General features: G+C 43.2%; 1 protein-coding gene across 1 annotated transcript in view; it reads left to right on the plus strand.

The window, feature by feature from the left end:
• The first annotated feature begins 14268 nt into the window (after positions 1-14268).
• Positions 14269-16077, plus strand: part of ITGA2 (integrin subunit alpha 2) — a 103658-nt gene continuing 101849 nt past the window's right edge. Inside the window, exon 1 of the mRNA XM_065873343.1 lies at positions 14269-14447. Coding sequence (XP_065729415.1) covers positions 14390-14447 — 58 coding nt within the window. The 5' untranslated portion in view covers positions 14269-14389. The remainder of the gene's footprint in view (positions 14448-16077) is intronic.

Raw genomic sequence — 16077 nt, forward strand, 5'->3', positions numbered from 1 at the left:
AATTCTTTAGCGCAAAGGAAGAGTTCCCCGTTGTGTTTGTGGTGATAGTTACATGACTATATAAATTTGTCCTAACTCTTCAAATTGCACACTTAAAATTAGTACATTTTATTGTAATGACAGTATATCACAACAAAGGTAAGAAAAATAAGAAGAAAAGATTTTTAAATGGAAATTATAAATATCTAGACTGATGGAAAGTCAGCAACTCAAATGATGGTGAAGCTGGATGACAGAAGTAGATAGCGTTCTCAGGAACAACAACAACAAAAATACTGAAAAGGAAAAGACCCACTATGCATATAATATTTAGAGAGATGGAAAGGTAGAGATGAAAGTAGAAGCAATAGTCAATGAAATAACAGAAGGAAATTTCCCTGAACTGAAAAAAATTTAGAATTTTCAGATGAAAGAGGCTCACCAAGTTCCAGTCAAGATTGTTTTAAAGAGGCACAACCTTAAATATGATCTGGAGAGAAAATCTTGTAAGGTTCTCAAGAGATGAAGACATTAGGTACAAATAGCCCAGCTCTTTCTGGAATTCCCCAAAAGGCTGTCTCATGCTGAAGAATACAGCTCCTGGGCTTTCCTGGTGGCGCAGTGGTTGAGAGTCCGCCTGCCGATGCAGGGGACACGGGTTCGTGCCCCGGTCCGGGAAGATCCCACATGCCGCGGAGCGGCTGGGCCCGTGAGCCATGGCCGCTGAGCCTGCACGTCCGGAGCCTGTGCTCCGCAACGGGAGAGGCCAGGACAGTGAGAGGCCCGCGTACCGCAAAAAAAAAAAAAAAAAAAAAAAAAAAAAGAAAGAATACAGCTTCTTTGTTATCAAGGGGCATCTGCCATTTTCTTCCTCTAGTTCTTGCTCCTGGCATGTCCTGCCGCTGGCATCCTCAGTACAAAGGTGCTGTGTTGTCTTTACTTCTGAAATGAGGATGAGGGGTGGGAGGGAGACTCAAGAGGGAGGGGATATGGGGATATATGTATACATACAGCTGATTCACTTTGTTGTACAGCCGAAACTAACACAACATTGTAAAGCAATTATACTCCAATAGATATTTTATTAAAAACACATTAAAAAAGAAAATAAAATATAAGTCTATAGAAAAGGAGATTGCAAGGGTGTGTGTGGGTTAAATTCTAGGCTCCAGAAATGACATCTGGGGAAAGAGCTGTGGTGGACGTGGACTTTAGGATGCAATTTAAGGAAACTAAATGCCAATATTAATGCCACAATGTCTAGGAAAGGAAAGAAGAGAGACTAATTATTCATATTTAATCACATCTTTAAAAGATATTCTCAATCTAGGCCCATATGGCTTCCTTGACTAGAAACTGATGAAACAGAACGGATATTTCTCTTACATATTTACTTGTACTGACCAGGCTGAAATGCTCAGATCCTAAATGCTGCAAAAACAACCTAATACATTTATGTGATTCTTTTCCCTATAATGCAGTTTTGAAGAGTGTAAGCTGGGATTTTGTATCTCAAAGTGTAATTTGGCCCTGCAATATACTGTAAAGAGAATGGATTTTGGAGTCTGGGGGGCTTGGGTCCACATCTCCGTTCTGCTGTTTACTAGGTGTGCATTCTTAGGCCCTGTTTCCTGACCTTGGCCCACTAAGAATAAGCTTCTTCACTCACACAATGGACATCATAACAATAGCTCATAAAGTTGTTATGAGAAGCCAAAAGAAAATAAACTTAACATAATAATACATGTGGCATGTCATACATTCTTAACACATGGTAGACAGTCAAATAATTATCTCACTGCTTTCTTCTTAGTGAGATATATAGATTTTAAATTTCTGTAATAACTTAGGACAAGAAAATTGTTTTTCCTTTAGATTCCAAGTAAATTTTTTAAACTATTTCAAATGTAATTCCCACTGTGGTTGACATTAACAAATATTTTTTTAGTCAAAAATAGACACATTTTCTTTTTGCCACAGTTTATAGAACATACATCTATAATTTTAAGCATATAGAAATGGCAAGAGTTAGTTTTGGTTTGGGTTCAGATTAAACTGTGTGTCAATGGATAGAAAGTGATTCAGCAACTGGTTGATCTAATCTTTTCTAATCAGCACTGATGCTTGTCACCGACCTTCCCCTCCATCCTCATGTTCATCTTTGCAGCCTACAACTCAAAGAGAAATACAGGAAGTTCTGTTGCTTTGCTGCAATTACTGAGAGCCAGTAAGAGGAGTATATAAGGAAATCCTACTTTGGGGCTGGGGGTGGAAATAGACCATAAACAAAAACAAAAGGCAACTTACATGCAGCAGTGCATACAGGCGTACATCAGAGGTACTGCGGGCTCCGTTCCAGACCACCACGATAAAGCAATAATGCAAGAAAACAAGTCACACAATCTTTTTGGTTTCCCAGTACATATACAAGGCATGTTTACACTATACTATAGTTTATTAAGTGTGTAATGTAATTATGTCTCAAAACCCCTCATGTACATACCTTAATTAAGAAATACTTTATTGCTAAATAATGCTACCCATCATCTGAGCCTTCAGCAAGTCATAGTAGTAACATCAAAGGTCACTGATCACAGATCACAACAAACATAATAATAATGAAAAGTTTGAAATATTGTGGGAATTACCAAGATGTGACGCAGAGACATGAAGTGAGCAAATGCTGTTGGAAAAATGGCGTCGATAGACTCACTCGGCACGGGGTTGCCACAAACCTTCAATTTGTCAAAAACGCAAACCTGTGAAGTGCAGTAAAGAGAAACGCGATGAAATGAGATCTGCCTGTAATATACCAAGCATTTGTGTGTAACCCTTGGGTTCTCAGGCATGAGAGCAGTTATAGCGGCATACAGTAAATGGATTGGAGTTTTACAATAAGATTTCTCTGAATCAAGTCCTGTTGAGAGATGTGTAGGACCCCCAGACCTAAATCTTTCCTCTGATCTTCTGTGGGTCACTAGAATGTAGATCTCACAGATATCAATCAGCAGCAAGACTGTCCTCATTTTCCTTTGCTCCTCTTACTAGGAAGATGGTCCAGACTGCATAGTATGGTGCCCAGGTCATAGTTGGCTGTTTCTGCTTTTGATATTGATCATTTGGATATGCTTGGTGGTGTTAGCGGGGAGGAGGGTGCTCTTCCCCTCTACCCTCTTGGGTTCACAGCCTGGGCCCCTGTGAATCTGACTGTCAAAAGATAGAATAACAAGAAAAGAAAAAGCCAAAATTTATTAACATGTGCATGGAGCATATATATGGGAAACTCAGCGATGAGTAATTCAAAGGTGTTGGTTTGCAAACTGGTCCCTTGCCATTTAGGAAGGCGAGGAGAGACCGAAGAAAGTGGCAGGCCACTTCAGATTGGTAGGTGGCAGATTTAAAAAGCAAGGGAACTTCCATTCAAGGCTTGTCTTGGGCCCCTGCAAGATGAGTAGAAATGCACAGTCACCTGCCAGGATCATCAAAGTTTATATAGAGGCCTTAAAGAGGTTCAGTCACATACACAGTCTAGTTGGTCTCAACAGCACATTAGTCTCTCAAAGCTGTATCCCTGAAGGGGCTCCTAGTGTGGGTAAGTGGGTGGAACACACATTCCCAGGACAGGGGATGAGGTGAGGAGCTTCCAGTTGCCTGTCCAGCTTGAGGGTCAACCACTGGTCACATCTGCTAGATGACCTTCTCCAACAGGAGGGGTGGTTAGAACTTGGGGTTTATATAGCATCTTAACAAAGCACAATAATTTTGTAGAGAAATGACAAGACAAAGGAAAAGTAGTTTAGGCTTTTATGGGTTGCAAACCGTGGAAAGGTAAATATACAGGGAAACGAAAGAAAAGGGCTGGTTAATAAGGCTTGTCATATAGGTTTCTCTGGTGCCCTCTCTTGGTTGGTAAGTCTAGAGCTATCTCTGGTGATTAAGAATTGTCCTGCACTTCCTGGTAGAGAGGAGAAAGCAGGGTCTTTCTTCAGTCTGTTTATTCTCAATTGCTTTGGGCTCAAAATAACCTTTATGTCAAAGTGGCATGCTCTGTGGTGACTCTGAACCACTTCTGTGGCTTCTGATTTGTAGTCAGTCCCTCCTCTTGGTTCATAATCCAGTCTGTGTTTGCTGAAATGAGGAAGCTATCTACCACACCACTTGTGGTATAACTTAGCCAAAATATAGCACTATCTTTTACTCTATTCCTAGTATGATACTACCGTCTACCATTCTCTCTGTAATCCTTTTAATATGTTCCCCCCACCCCCTGCTCTGGGATTTAGAGCTGACACCTTGCTTTACTCAAATTAATATCTCCCCCTGAAAAACTCCTTGTTTCTTGGATTAATATTTCACACCTGATTTATGTCTCAGGGATAGTTCCTCCCCTGGATATGTTGGTCTGTAAGATTAGCCCTCCAGACTCTGGATCCTCAAGTTAGCTTGCCTCCTGTGAGTACATCCTCCTCACCCTCCAACCCCACACACAAATATGCACACATGTGGGAGCACACACTCACATGCATACACACACACTCCTACATAAGAGTGTTGGTACTTTAAAAAAAATTTTAATATTATTTAAAAGTTTATTCAAAATATAAATATGTGATGCCAAGACTTATCAAATCATATAACTTAAGTATGTACAGTTCACATGTCAATTCTACCTCAATGCAATTATTAAAGAAAAACAAATATAATCACTATTATAATTTTCTGCTTAAAAAAAAATATATATATATATAAGTATATGGCAAGGGTTTGTGCTCGGGTTGGAGCTGAGATTTAGTCATATGTGTCATGTGGAATTAGGTAGTTGGGGAAGGAGAAGGCGGAGAATGGAAAAGAACAGAAGCCAAGATTCAAGGAAGTATGATGGAAAAAATGCTGAGCCAGGCTCAGAAACAAAGCCAAGGATCAGGAGGAAATAGCGTTTCTGGATATAATGTGGTAATTTGTCTGAATGCTTTGAAACTCAGCCTCCCAGGATGCAGATATGCACCCTGGGGGAGGGGGAAGGAAGTATGGCCACAGGTGAATCTCACTGGCTCTGGGTATCACACTGGAGCAAAAGAAAGCCTTTTGGGGAATCCCTCTAAGAAAATGTCAGATTGAGAGGAGGTTGCAGCCTCCTCATTTTTAGGCAGATTCATAAGCCAGTGTGGCAGCATGAAGTCTGAAGTTATCACAAGAGGGAAAATGGAAAGGGATCTACACACACTTGGTGGTTGAGGAGAGAACCACTCTCAAGCTGTAGGGGCCAACAGCAGTCGCAACTGATCTCCGAGCACAGGTGTGTAAGTCACAGCCCAGGGACTCAAGAAGGGCCCTATACAGTGAGAGGAGGACATCTGGGTATTTGCATGAATGGGATCGCATTTGTACTCAGAGACTGGCAGCTGACAAATTTCAGTTTACAACCTCTTTGTACATGTCACGGGTGGCAACTCTAAGAAGAAAAGGAATGGCCTTACCCTAGTGTAGCATGTGAAAATGTGTTGTTCTAAGGGCTTGAAAAATGTTAAATCTCCTCACCTTTAAGCCTTGAACCATCTGCACTGACCTTCAGATTTAGAGGTTTTCAATGGTATAAACCACCTCTCATGTAACTATACCTTTATAAAGGTTCATACTGAATCTAAAGAAAATGAGCCTAAATGTTCTTTCATTGAACTGAATGGCATACACCAGACTGAACTTCCGTATCCTCTGCTCATATGCTTCATATAATTTCAGCTAGAGCAAGACTCTAAGGACAATATTTGGGAATGAGATTTCAAGCTCACTGAGGACAGGCAGTTAACATTTTGGTCCTCACCACAGTACTGAGCCCATTACTTTGTGCGTGGTAGGTGCTAAATAAATGTTAAGTGAATGCGTAAAAGTTATTGCAAGATTCTCAACTTAATTCAAGTGAAAGATCATGTTAGAAACTATAAGAATTTATAAGAAAGAGAGAAAGTCTGGAAAAGAATTATACAAGAAACTTAGAGGCAAATATTACAAGACCATGAAATGGACCAAAGTTTGTGAGGCAGGAATGTAGCTGTTGCTTTCTCACATAGCATAATAGGGGATGTAGAAGCAGAAAAGATTTAGATTAGATGATTAAGACTGAGATTCCTGGCAAAATTTAAGTTCAAAATCTTTTGAGGCTCTCCCATCTTCACTGTTTTCATTCTTTTGATGTGTAAACAAAATTCACTGGCCTGCCAGTCAGATGAATCCTAATGGCAAAATTGGCTCTGTTTGACTTTTTGATGTTAAACATTTGAAATTCATTTCCATCCAAAAGGATTGACTCCAATCCAAATGGGATAATCAAAGTTATCTTATCTTCAAATAAGATAGGAGTTAATGTCACTCATAGGATGCATTAAAAGTTAAATTGCCAAATGGTTGAGAAAGGAGGGGTCTTGGTTTCAGAAAAGAATAAAAGCTACCTAAAGAATCAAAGATTGGCAGAGGACTTTAAGAAAAAAGATATCGTGAATGGTTTATGAGTGTGTCAAACTAAAGACCGCGTATTGAGTTAAACTTAGGTCTCATAGAATCAGGACTAGAGATAGGCCATGGAAAGCTAAAGGTACTTGCTGGGTGAAGTTACAGGACACTGGGAATGATGAGTAATTAAAGAGGAAGTCAGTCTACAGAGAGGAGAATGGAGCAGGTACACACAGGAAGGCAAAGCCAAGAACTCACACAATCCCTAAAAGTTATAGAATGAACTGTGTTCTTGCCTTCCCAGTCTCCACTTTAGGTCCCTAAGACCAGGCTCTAATTCATGTCTTTGGGTTCTCTGAAATTTCCTCATGTCCATTCACTTAACTATTCTTTGACTTAGACCAAGTAAGATTGATTTCTTCCCCTCTGAAAAACAGCTGATTTCTAACTGAAACATAACTAAGTTTTCCCGAGAAAGCAGAACAGCAGAGAGCCATACAGCTGGCTGGATCCATCATATGACGCATTTCTTTAAAAGAATCTAAAGTATATATGAATAATGTTTCCCCTCCATCGAGCTTTTCCTAAGTTCTAAGAGATAAACTTAACTCCTTTTCTCTGGTTTCCCTTAATAAATTAAGACGTTAGTCCTTAGTTGAGCAAATGTACAAACCTTTATTGTGCATCAGCTCTATGCCAGGCCCTGTTTTAGGGACCGTGAGTAAAAGAAGTTAATGAGACGTGTTCACTGTCCTCAAGGATTTCCCATTGGAGAGACACATATGCCTTAAAGGTAAGCTAGTTCTAAGCATAGAAACCTACTCAAACCAGATTAAAAGAAAAAGAAAAAATATTAGGAGGATACTGGGGCATTTCATGGAAATAAAGTTTGGAAGGGCAGGCAGATCTCACAAATGACTGGAAACAGAAAATAGAAAGAGGTAATAACTAAAGCAATCTCTCGCTTCCCACTCCCTCTCTCCCTAGCGCATGTGTGCTTCAGTTTCTAGGCCTCTCATCTCTGCATCTCTGTTTTCTATGAATAGCTACAGACTGGCTTTTTCTATACTCATTAAAGAAAATGGTTGCCCCGGGTGAGCATGAATTCTAGTGCATGTAGTCAGCAAAGTCTCTAGAATCTATACCCTGAATACAAATCCCTGGGAGACAGTCTGATCGATCAGCTGGGGTCAGGTGTCTACCCGTATCACTAGGAGGCAGGGTGATGTGAGTCAGTGACTTCTGGAGGAGAGTCACGGCAACCTCAGAATGACCTACAGGCAGAGCCGACCCTTTGTGCATCTGGCACACGTATGAAGACAGATACGGACAATCTAAAATGTGTAGGTATATTGATAAGTGCAGAGAACTGAGAAACATAGAAGTATTTTACTTTTGCTTATTTGTTTTGTTTGTTTTTTAGTTGAAATGTCTCTTACTTTTGGACATTATGCAACTCAACCAGCACCTGGACACCCATGGTGAGTCAAACTCAGTGGATTCTGAATGTCACTCAGACTTGTCATGGATTTACTGGGTGACATTTGAGGAGCCACTGGTTACTTCATTTCAAAATTTTCAGGACTTACACAGAATTTCACATTCATTGCCTTTTTCAGGTCTAGGGAGAGGAATATCAAACTGTTAGGGAATTCATTTCAATTTAGTAACTATTTTTAGGAACTTATTTGCCAGGTATAGGAGTAGACTCTTGTGATATAAACATATATTTAAGAGATCTAGCATTTAAGTGCGAAGGTGGAGTATACACATGTAACTAAATTCAAGTCACACCATAATACATACAAAAGAAAGATTTTTTTTTTAAACTGTGGGAGATGGGAGCCAAGAAAGAATAATTCATTATGAATAAAGGAGATGGAAAGGCTGGGCAGCTAATACACAATTCTATTGGAGCCTTGAAGTAGAATTTTAAGAAATGCAGAAAAGGGAGAAAACTATTCCAGGTGGAAAAAATAGCTAAAATTAGCAAAGAAGGGAGAGGTCAGCCAGTGAATGGGTGAATTTGCCCTAAGTGTAGGGAGGAACCATGAGATATGGCAGAGGCAGGTTGGGGTTCAAGTGGGAGCTTAAACGCTAAGGTACTTGAACTTTTTCTGGTAGACGTCCAAAGATTTTCAGCAGACAAATCCTGCATTTTAGAAAGAAAACTGTGATGATGGTATAAAAAGTGGTTTGGAAACAGGGATGGAGAAAGCACAGAGAGACGATTTAAGAGACTGTCTCGTGGTACAAGATCAAAAGGGCTTTAAAGAGAGTAGCAATGGAACAGAAGGTAGGAGATGACATCGATAACCAGGGTAGAGGGTAAAGAGAGAATTGATACACTGCGGTGGCCGGGAGGCCTGGTGGTAGCTCTGAGGACAAAAACCAGAGGTTTGTGGTTTAAGTGAATGTATACATGGAAATGAGATAAGCAGAGAAGAGCCTGATATGAAGATAAAAAGAGATCAGAAGGGAATGCTGGGAAAAACTCATCTGAGCCTCCTCCCCCGGAACTCCTGCCTAGAGCTGAAGGGAGGAATAGAGTTCTTAGCCGTTCTCAGAATGTGGTCCCTGGGTGTCTAAAGACTTTTTTTTTTTTTTTTTTGCAGTACACGGGCCTCTCACTTTTGCGGCCTCTCCCGTTGCGGAGCACGGGCTCCGGACGCGCAGGCTCAGCGACCATGGCTCACGGGCCCAGCCGCTCCGCGGGATGTGGGATCTTCCCGAATCGGGGCACGAACCCGTGTCCCCTGCATCGGCAGGCTGACTCTCATCCACTGCGCCACCAGGGAAGCCCTAAAGACCCTTTTAAGTGATCAGTAGGTCAAAACTACTTTTATAATAATACTGAGACATTAGTTGCATTTTTCACTGTTTTCATGTTTGCCCTGATGGTGCAACGGGATGGTGCCCTGATCTTGCATTGCAAGAACAATGATCAGTAAGAGTAATCGTTGCATTCTTCAACCCTGAGCACTAGCAGAGAGAGAGAAAGGGTGAGAGGGAAAAGAGAGAGTTGGGGAGGAAGAGGGAGGGAGGGAGGAAGAGGAAGAGAAGGGAAGGGGAGGAGGGAGGAGAGAAGAAGGAAGGAAGGAAGAATGGAAGGAGAAGGAAGGAAGGAAGGAACGGAGGGAGGGAGGGAGGGAAGGAAGGCTAGTTTTACTTGAGAATGTCCTTGACAAACCCGTAAAAATTATTACTTTCATTAAATCTTGACTCGAGTACATGTCTTATATTTTGCATGAGGAAATCGGGTGGTACATACAAAGCACTTCTGCTGTGCACTGAAGTTGAACGGTGGTCTCAGGAATGCACATGGAACACCAGTTTTACTTGAAAGAGCAACTGGTAGACAAACTATGATTATCCAGACTTGGGTATTTCACAGACATTTCTCAAAAATGAACAAAGTGGGCCTTTCATTTCAAGTGAAACAACCGATAGTCTATTTTGCCAATGATAAAATTCAAGCTTTCAAATGAAAATGAGAAGTTTGGAAAATGTGTATCTGCCAGTATGAGCTCGACAGCTTTCCGATATGTAAAGGCTTTTCTCATGAGATAGGTGGCGATATGAGTTTTTTGATATCGTGTAATGAGATGTATCAACAAAGAGCTGCATCACTCCATGAACTAGTGTTTTCCGAATGAACAATGCAAGCCACAATGAGACAAAATCTTGCATGAGATCTAGTCAAAATACTCAACGGACCAATGAAGTTTAGTGCACCAGGTGCTGGAGGAGGTCACCGAGAGGATAACTGTGAGCTGGACCAAGGCAATTTCACAGGCTTTCCCCGCCCCCCAGTACCTTCTATCCACTGTTCCCACAGCAGGAGTCACTCCAAGCCTTGAGAGAGTAATGTTACTGAGACCATCTGAACTGTACATGTGACTGAATGCTATTAAGGCCTCTATATAAACTCATCATCTTGCAGGAGGGCACAGAGATCCACTCATCTTACCCAAGACAAGCCTCATATGCAAGTTCCCTTGCTTATTAAAACTGCCACCTACCAATCTGTAGTGGCCTGCCTCTTTCTTGGGTCTCACCTTGCCCTCCGTGTGCTGACTGTACGGGCATGCCCAGCTGAAGGATCAATGTTCCTATCCAGTCTTAACCAGCTCAGCTTGAACTAGATGCAGCTGACTCCACGTGGAGTCCTTCTAAATTTAGCATAAGTGTTCCTTATACAAGAAAGTCTTCCAAGATCCTCCAGGTCTGAGTCAGATGGCCCCCTTTGTGACCCTAAGCTACTCTCTGCCTGTATCCATTAGAAGTTATCCTGCGGCTGGTGGTTTATTTCCCCGTCTCCTCCACTAGATTATACTCTCTCTGTGAAGGGCCAATTTCGAATTTCACCCAGGGTACTTCCCAGGTGGCAAACCAGCACTAGGGTAGGAAAAGTTCATTGATATGGCTTCCTGTTTCACACTGCAACTGTTACCAAACCAGGTGCATCTTGTCCGACCCATGGCAAGCCAAAAGGCTGAGACACAGAGGTTTGCAGCACAGTGAGGGTTTATTTGCGAGGCAGCCAAGTGAGGAGATGGGAGAGCAAATCTCAAGTCCACATCCCTGAAGGCAAGGGGCTGGGGCTATTTATGGGATCATGAATAAAGAAGCCGGGTGGTCTGAAGCATGGGGAGTGTGGAGAGCATGGGGAAACGTGATTGGAAAAAGGTGTGGTAATCGTTGTTCTGCATAAGCATAAAGAAGCTACAGGCCTCTGCACCTTCCAAAGGCCACCCAGGACACTTGCCCAGTTGAAGGAGCAGTGGTCCTATCCAGTCTCAACCAGCTCAGCTCAGACTGGACACAGCAGACTCTAAGTTTCTAGAAAACAACTCACTGGGGCAAACATCTTCTGGTTTAGGCTATGTGCAGCTTGGAGGGCATGCAAGTCTTAAAAAGACTTTGATGAGTGAAGGCAGGTGAAATGGATTTAACCCACAGTTTCACAACTAGTCTTTTAAAAACACCACTTGTTGAATCTTGGTGCAGTATCAGAGGAATAGCCACAAGTATGTTCTATTTTTCCAGCTATAAATCTGTGCAATGACAGAGTAATTCATATAATTTCACCAAAACTACGTATCTACAGTGATTGACTGCAGAAGCAGATAAGAGAATCCAAGTGTTTATCTTTTAAGCCAGATATTAAAAAGTTTGGCAAAAATGTAAAACAATGTCATTTTCTCGTGAATTCTTTTATTTTGGGAAATAGTTATTTTTCATAAAATGTATTATTTATGTTAACATGTAATAGTTTTATTATTTTAAGATTAATTAACACATAAATATTGAAAAATTTATCCATTTCAATTTCTTCCATGGTAAACATTGATAGAAACAATTCACATATACAAAAGTTCTTTGGGATCTTCAATATTTTTTTCCAGCTCTGTAGAGGGCGTAGTTGACAGTTAAAATATGTACATATTTAAAATGGACAAATTAAGTTTTGATATACATATACATTGTGAAATGATAACCACAACCAAGCTTATTAACATATTCATCACCTCATAATATTTACTATTCCTGTGTGTGTGGTAAGAACACTTAAGATCTATTCTCTTAGCAAATTTCAAGCATATGAGACAGTATTATTAACTATAGGCACCATGAGGTACATTAGATCTCCAGAACTTAGTCACGTTCTAACTGAAAGTTTGTACCATTTGACCAACATCACCCCATATTCCCCACACCCCAGCTCCTTGTAACCACCATTCTACTCTCTGTACAATATGTTGGCTTTTTAAGGTTGCACATGTAAGTGAGATCATACAGTATTTGTCTTTATCTGGCTCATTTTACTTAGCATAATGTCTTTTAGATTCATCTATGTCACTGCAAAGGGCAGAATTTCCTTCTTTTTATGGCTGAATAATATTCCATCATATATATAATCACATTTTTTAATATTCATTCATCCGAGGGATCCTGAGACCAAAGAGTTTGAGAAGCCCTCCCTCAATCTTATTTCCAGCTCAGAATGTGGTGTCCAGAAAAATTACACTTAGGCAGGATATTTCCTAGGAAGTTTAAGGCAGAAGTTCTCAAACTGTTTTGTGTCAGGAACCTTTACACTCTTAAAAAGTTAATGTGGGGCAGGAGTTGGCTCTTTGTTTCTTGAAATTTGACATTGTTGCCTGCTCTGGAAAAATGTAGCTCCTGATTTATCCTGTACCTCATGCCAGGATGTTAATTTGTCTGGTTCTGAGCACAAAAGCGAAGAAGGGTGCATTTTCCTCTCCAGCGCTCTGAGACAAAGCACAGATTCCTGTCTCACATGAAGGGAACTCTCCTGCCTCCCAAACAAGGGTCTGTTCCAAACACTTACTCACATTTCAGTGAGTCAGAAGGAAACAGACAGATATTCATCTCCCTGAAACCTGGCTGACTTCCTGCAAGAAGTCTGTGAGGAGAGCCACGATTGGGTGTCAGGGTTAGTGAGCGGCCACCTACAAATTCTCAGGTGTTATATGGAGTCTTAGTCAGCAGGTGAGTACCATCGACAGCACAGAAAAAGAATGCCTTCAGGTGTTTGTCAGGATTAGTAAGTAGTAAGTGACAGATAGGAAAACAGGAAACAACCAGGGGCCATAGATTTTGGTTTCAAATGTATTGAGTTTATAGTCATGATTTATAAGCAGTAGCATCTGTGAGACTCCAGCCCTAGCTATGGTAAAGGGGAGCATTTGATTTTTACCAGTTAAGTCCTTCCCATCTTGAACCACTTTGCTTCCTAGTGGCAGTATGCCAGTATGCCAGTATCCCATCCTCCTGATAGTACCTGCTCCATAAAGGTTTGGAATGGTGATAATAATAATGATTAGATCAGCAAATCCTTAAGTTTAGTTTATTAAAACTTTTGATTACTTCATAAAAGTAGTCACTGGAAGGATTCTGGTTTCAACAATGTGCTGGGAATTTGTGGGTGAACTTTCGGAGGAAAAATCAGATTTAGAGAAAAGTGAATATTCTATTTCTTAGGTTGGGAAGTAAAAATCTCAGAAGTGGTTATGGAATGTTCTCTTTCCAGATCTGAGCCTGAAATAATGGAAGAAAATGCTCACGATGTAATGTAGACAAACAGAAAGAATCACGAGTTCATACAGGGGTTCTCACTCTTCTGTGTGTCTTGAAGTAAATCGCTTAAAGTTGGCAATCAAATCAGCTCCTTATTTGGAGAGGAAGGTATGAGGATTTATAACACACACACACACACACACACACACACACACACACACACACGGCGCTCTTGCAGCAGCTCTTGCTTAAACATCATTTCGGGATAATCATAACTTGTGGGCAGATCTTCTTTCCTGTCGAGTTAGTTTCTAACCTGGTCATTGTGCGCTTATTTTTGTCCGTTTTTCCACCCACTTGGGAAGGGCAGAGAAGGCATGCACCGCGCAGCCCCTGAGAACTGTGGCTGAGGCTCACGTCTCCCCCCAGCCCTCCCACCCCTGCCAGGAGCCGGGAGCCGGAAGGCCTGCACGACGGCCGGGGCCGCTCGGGGACCCCGGGTCCCCCGCGGGCCAGCGTCAGGCTATCAGGGGTGCGGTAGTAGACCGGCGATCTTTCGCCCGTCTGCTGCGCCCGGCAGGAAAAGCCGCCAGGGGCGAGGTTCCCACCCCCACCACTTCCTGGATCCCTGGGCTGGGAGGGTGTGCGGGGGTGGAGGTGAGGTCTGCGGGGGTGTGGAGGAGCCCAGGTGCAGCTCTCCGGGCGGCGGGGCGGGGCTGGGGCGGGGCCGGGGCAGGTCGGGTGTTTGCTGAGGCGAAGGGGCGGGCCTTGGCGCCCCGGGAGCTGCCCGGCAACTTTTTCCTGCTCACACCCGGGCGCGGGAGAGAAGACCTCGGTACGGCTCCTGGGGAGTCTCCGGGTCCTTGGGTCCCCCGTGCAAACCCAGAGCAGCTCCACTGCCCGGGGCGGCGGGCTCAGGATGCGGCCAGGACGGACAGGCGGCACACTGCTGCGGCTGGTGTTAGTGCTCAATCAAGGTAAGCGACGGGTTTGCTCCGCATGAGTTGCAGGAGGAACTTGCGTGGGTCCCGGGGGCGAAAGAGAGGAGTTCTGCGCCAGCGAGGCACAGGTGGCGCGCGTCTCTGCTCTGATTCCACGTGGACCCAGGCGCCTAGCCATCCCAGCAGGATGGAGAGAGACTCCCCATTCACGCTCTCCCTCGCCTGGTGTCCCCATAAGGCACGGCTCACCCTGTCTGTAAAGCACCTTTCAAAGTCAGCTCGATACGCGCTTCGCTCTTAGGCACACACGCACGCGCACACATGCATGGGGGAGTAAAGATTAGTGGAGCGCCTGGAGATCCAGAATCCTGTTGCCGGGCTCAGACAGGTGCCCTGCCAGACCCGGACCCGGGGGTTCTGTGCGTCCCGGGAATCCGGTCCTGGGAGACAGGCTGCCCCTCAGGGCGATGCCTGGTGGCTTTGCAGGAGCCTGGGAGCCCAATATGCTTATTTTTCAACCCCAGGGTGTGAATAATGTCCCTATTTCTTCAGGACGCAGCACGGATGTTTCTTCCCTTAGGGGACGTAGGAAAACCAAGCGCCTCTTCAATATTTGGCAGAGGGGAATTCTTCACGCTCTTCTGCCTTCATCTTACTGTTGTAACGTCGTCTGTTTGACGGATATAAACTTAGGCCAGGAAAAGTTCTTTTCCGCTTTCTGAATCGTAGGCGCCGCAACGAGAGATTTACCCGCAGCTGCAGCTCCAACGGCAGGGCGTTGAGAGCCGGGCCCACCCGTCGCGTGACTCCTTTTGCACGAAGTGGGGAAATGAAGCTGGGGGTACCCAGCTGCGGCGCAACCACAGTCCATCAAGAGTACTTTCCCCAGGGGACTTCCCTGGCGGTCCAGTGGAGGGAGCGCGGGTTCGATCCCTAGTCGAGGAGCTAAGATCACGCGTGCTGCCAGGTGCGGTCAAAAAAAAAAGGCTCCTTTCTCCAGACCATTTTCCAGAGCCTCGTGTGTGCTTACTTCAAGAACTTTAGTTTACTTTTGGGGTTAGGTGGGGTGGGGGGAGTCGCATTTGTATATAATAGTTTGAATAGCTATCAAAGCAAAACAAACAAAAAAAGTGGTCTCTGATTTTCAAGTGTTTTACCAAGAGGAGAAATCTTTCTTAGATTGCCCTCTTTTGAGGCATTTAACCAGTTGTTATCATGAAAGAATTCTAATGCAGAAGACCCTGTAGCATTTTCTCCAGGTTAGAGAAAGAGAAATAACACGACCCCAGCGGAGAATAGGCATCGTTAGTTTTCCTGTCTAACCCTGGGTCTGGTGCTTCACAGATATTCTCTCCTGGGACCCCAAGAGTGTTTTGAGGGGCCATCAACCCTAACTTAGGGGTTTCAGAGAAAGTTGGATTCACCTTGAGAATCAGTTCCTGGACACCACCACCTTCCCAAGAGCTAATGGACATTTCAATGCAAGCCTTTCATCACTCTTTGATTACCCATTATTAACAGAAGCTATGGAAATATAACATCATTTTCTTATCTTTGAAGTGTTGAGGCTTGTTCTTTAAACAGCAGCGAGAAATACTTCAGAGGAATGTAGTGCCGCAAGGCATGAAGTCAGGTCCGGAGACTTTACCTGGAGTTGGTTAACAAG

Source organism: Phocoena phocoena, chromosome 3 (assembly GCF_963924675.1).
Source record: "Phocoena phocoena chromosome 3, mPhoPho1.1, whole genome shotgun sequence".
Taxonomy (NCBI): domain Eukaryota; kingdom Metazoa; phylum Chordata; class Mammalia; order Artiodactyla; family Phocoenidae; genus Phocoena; species Phocoena phocoena.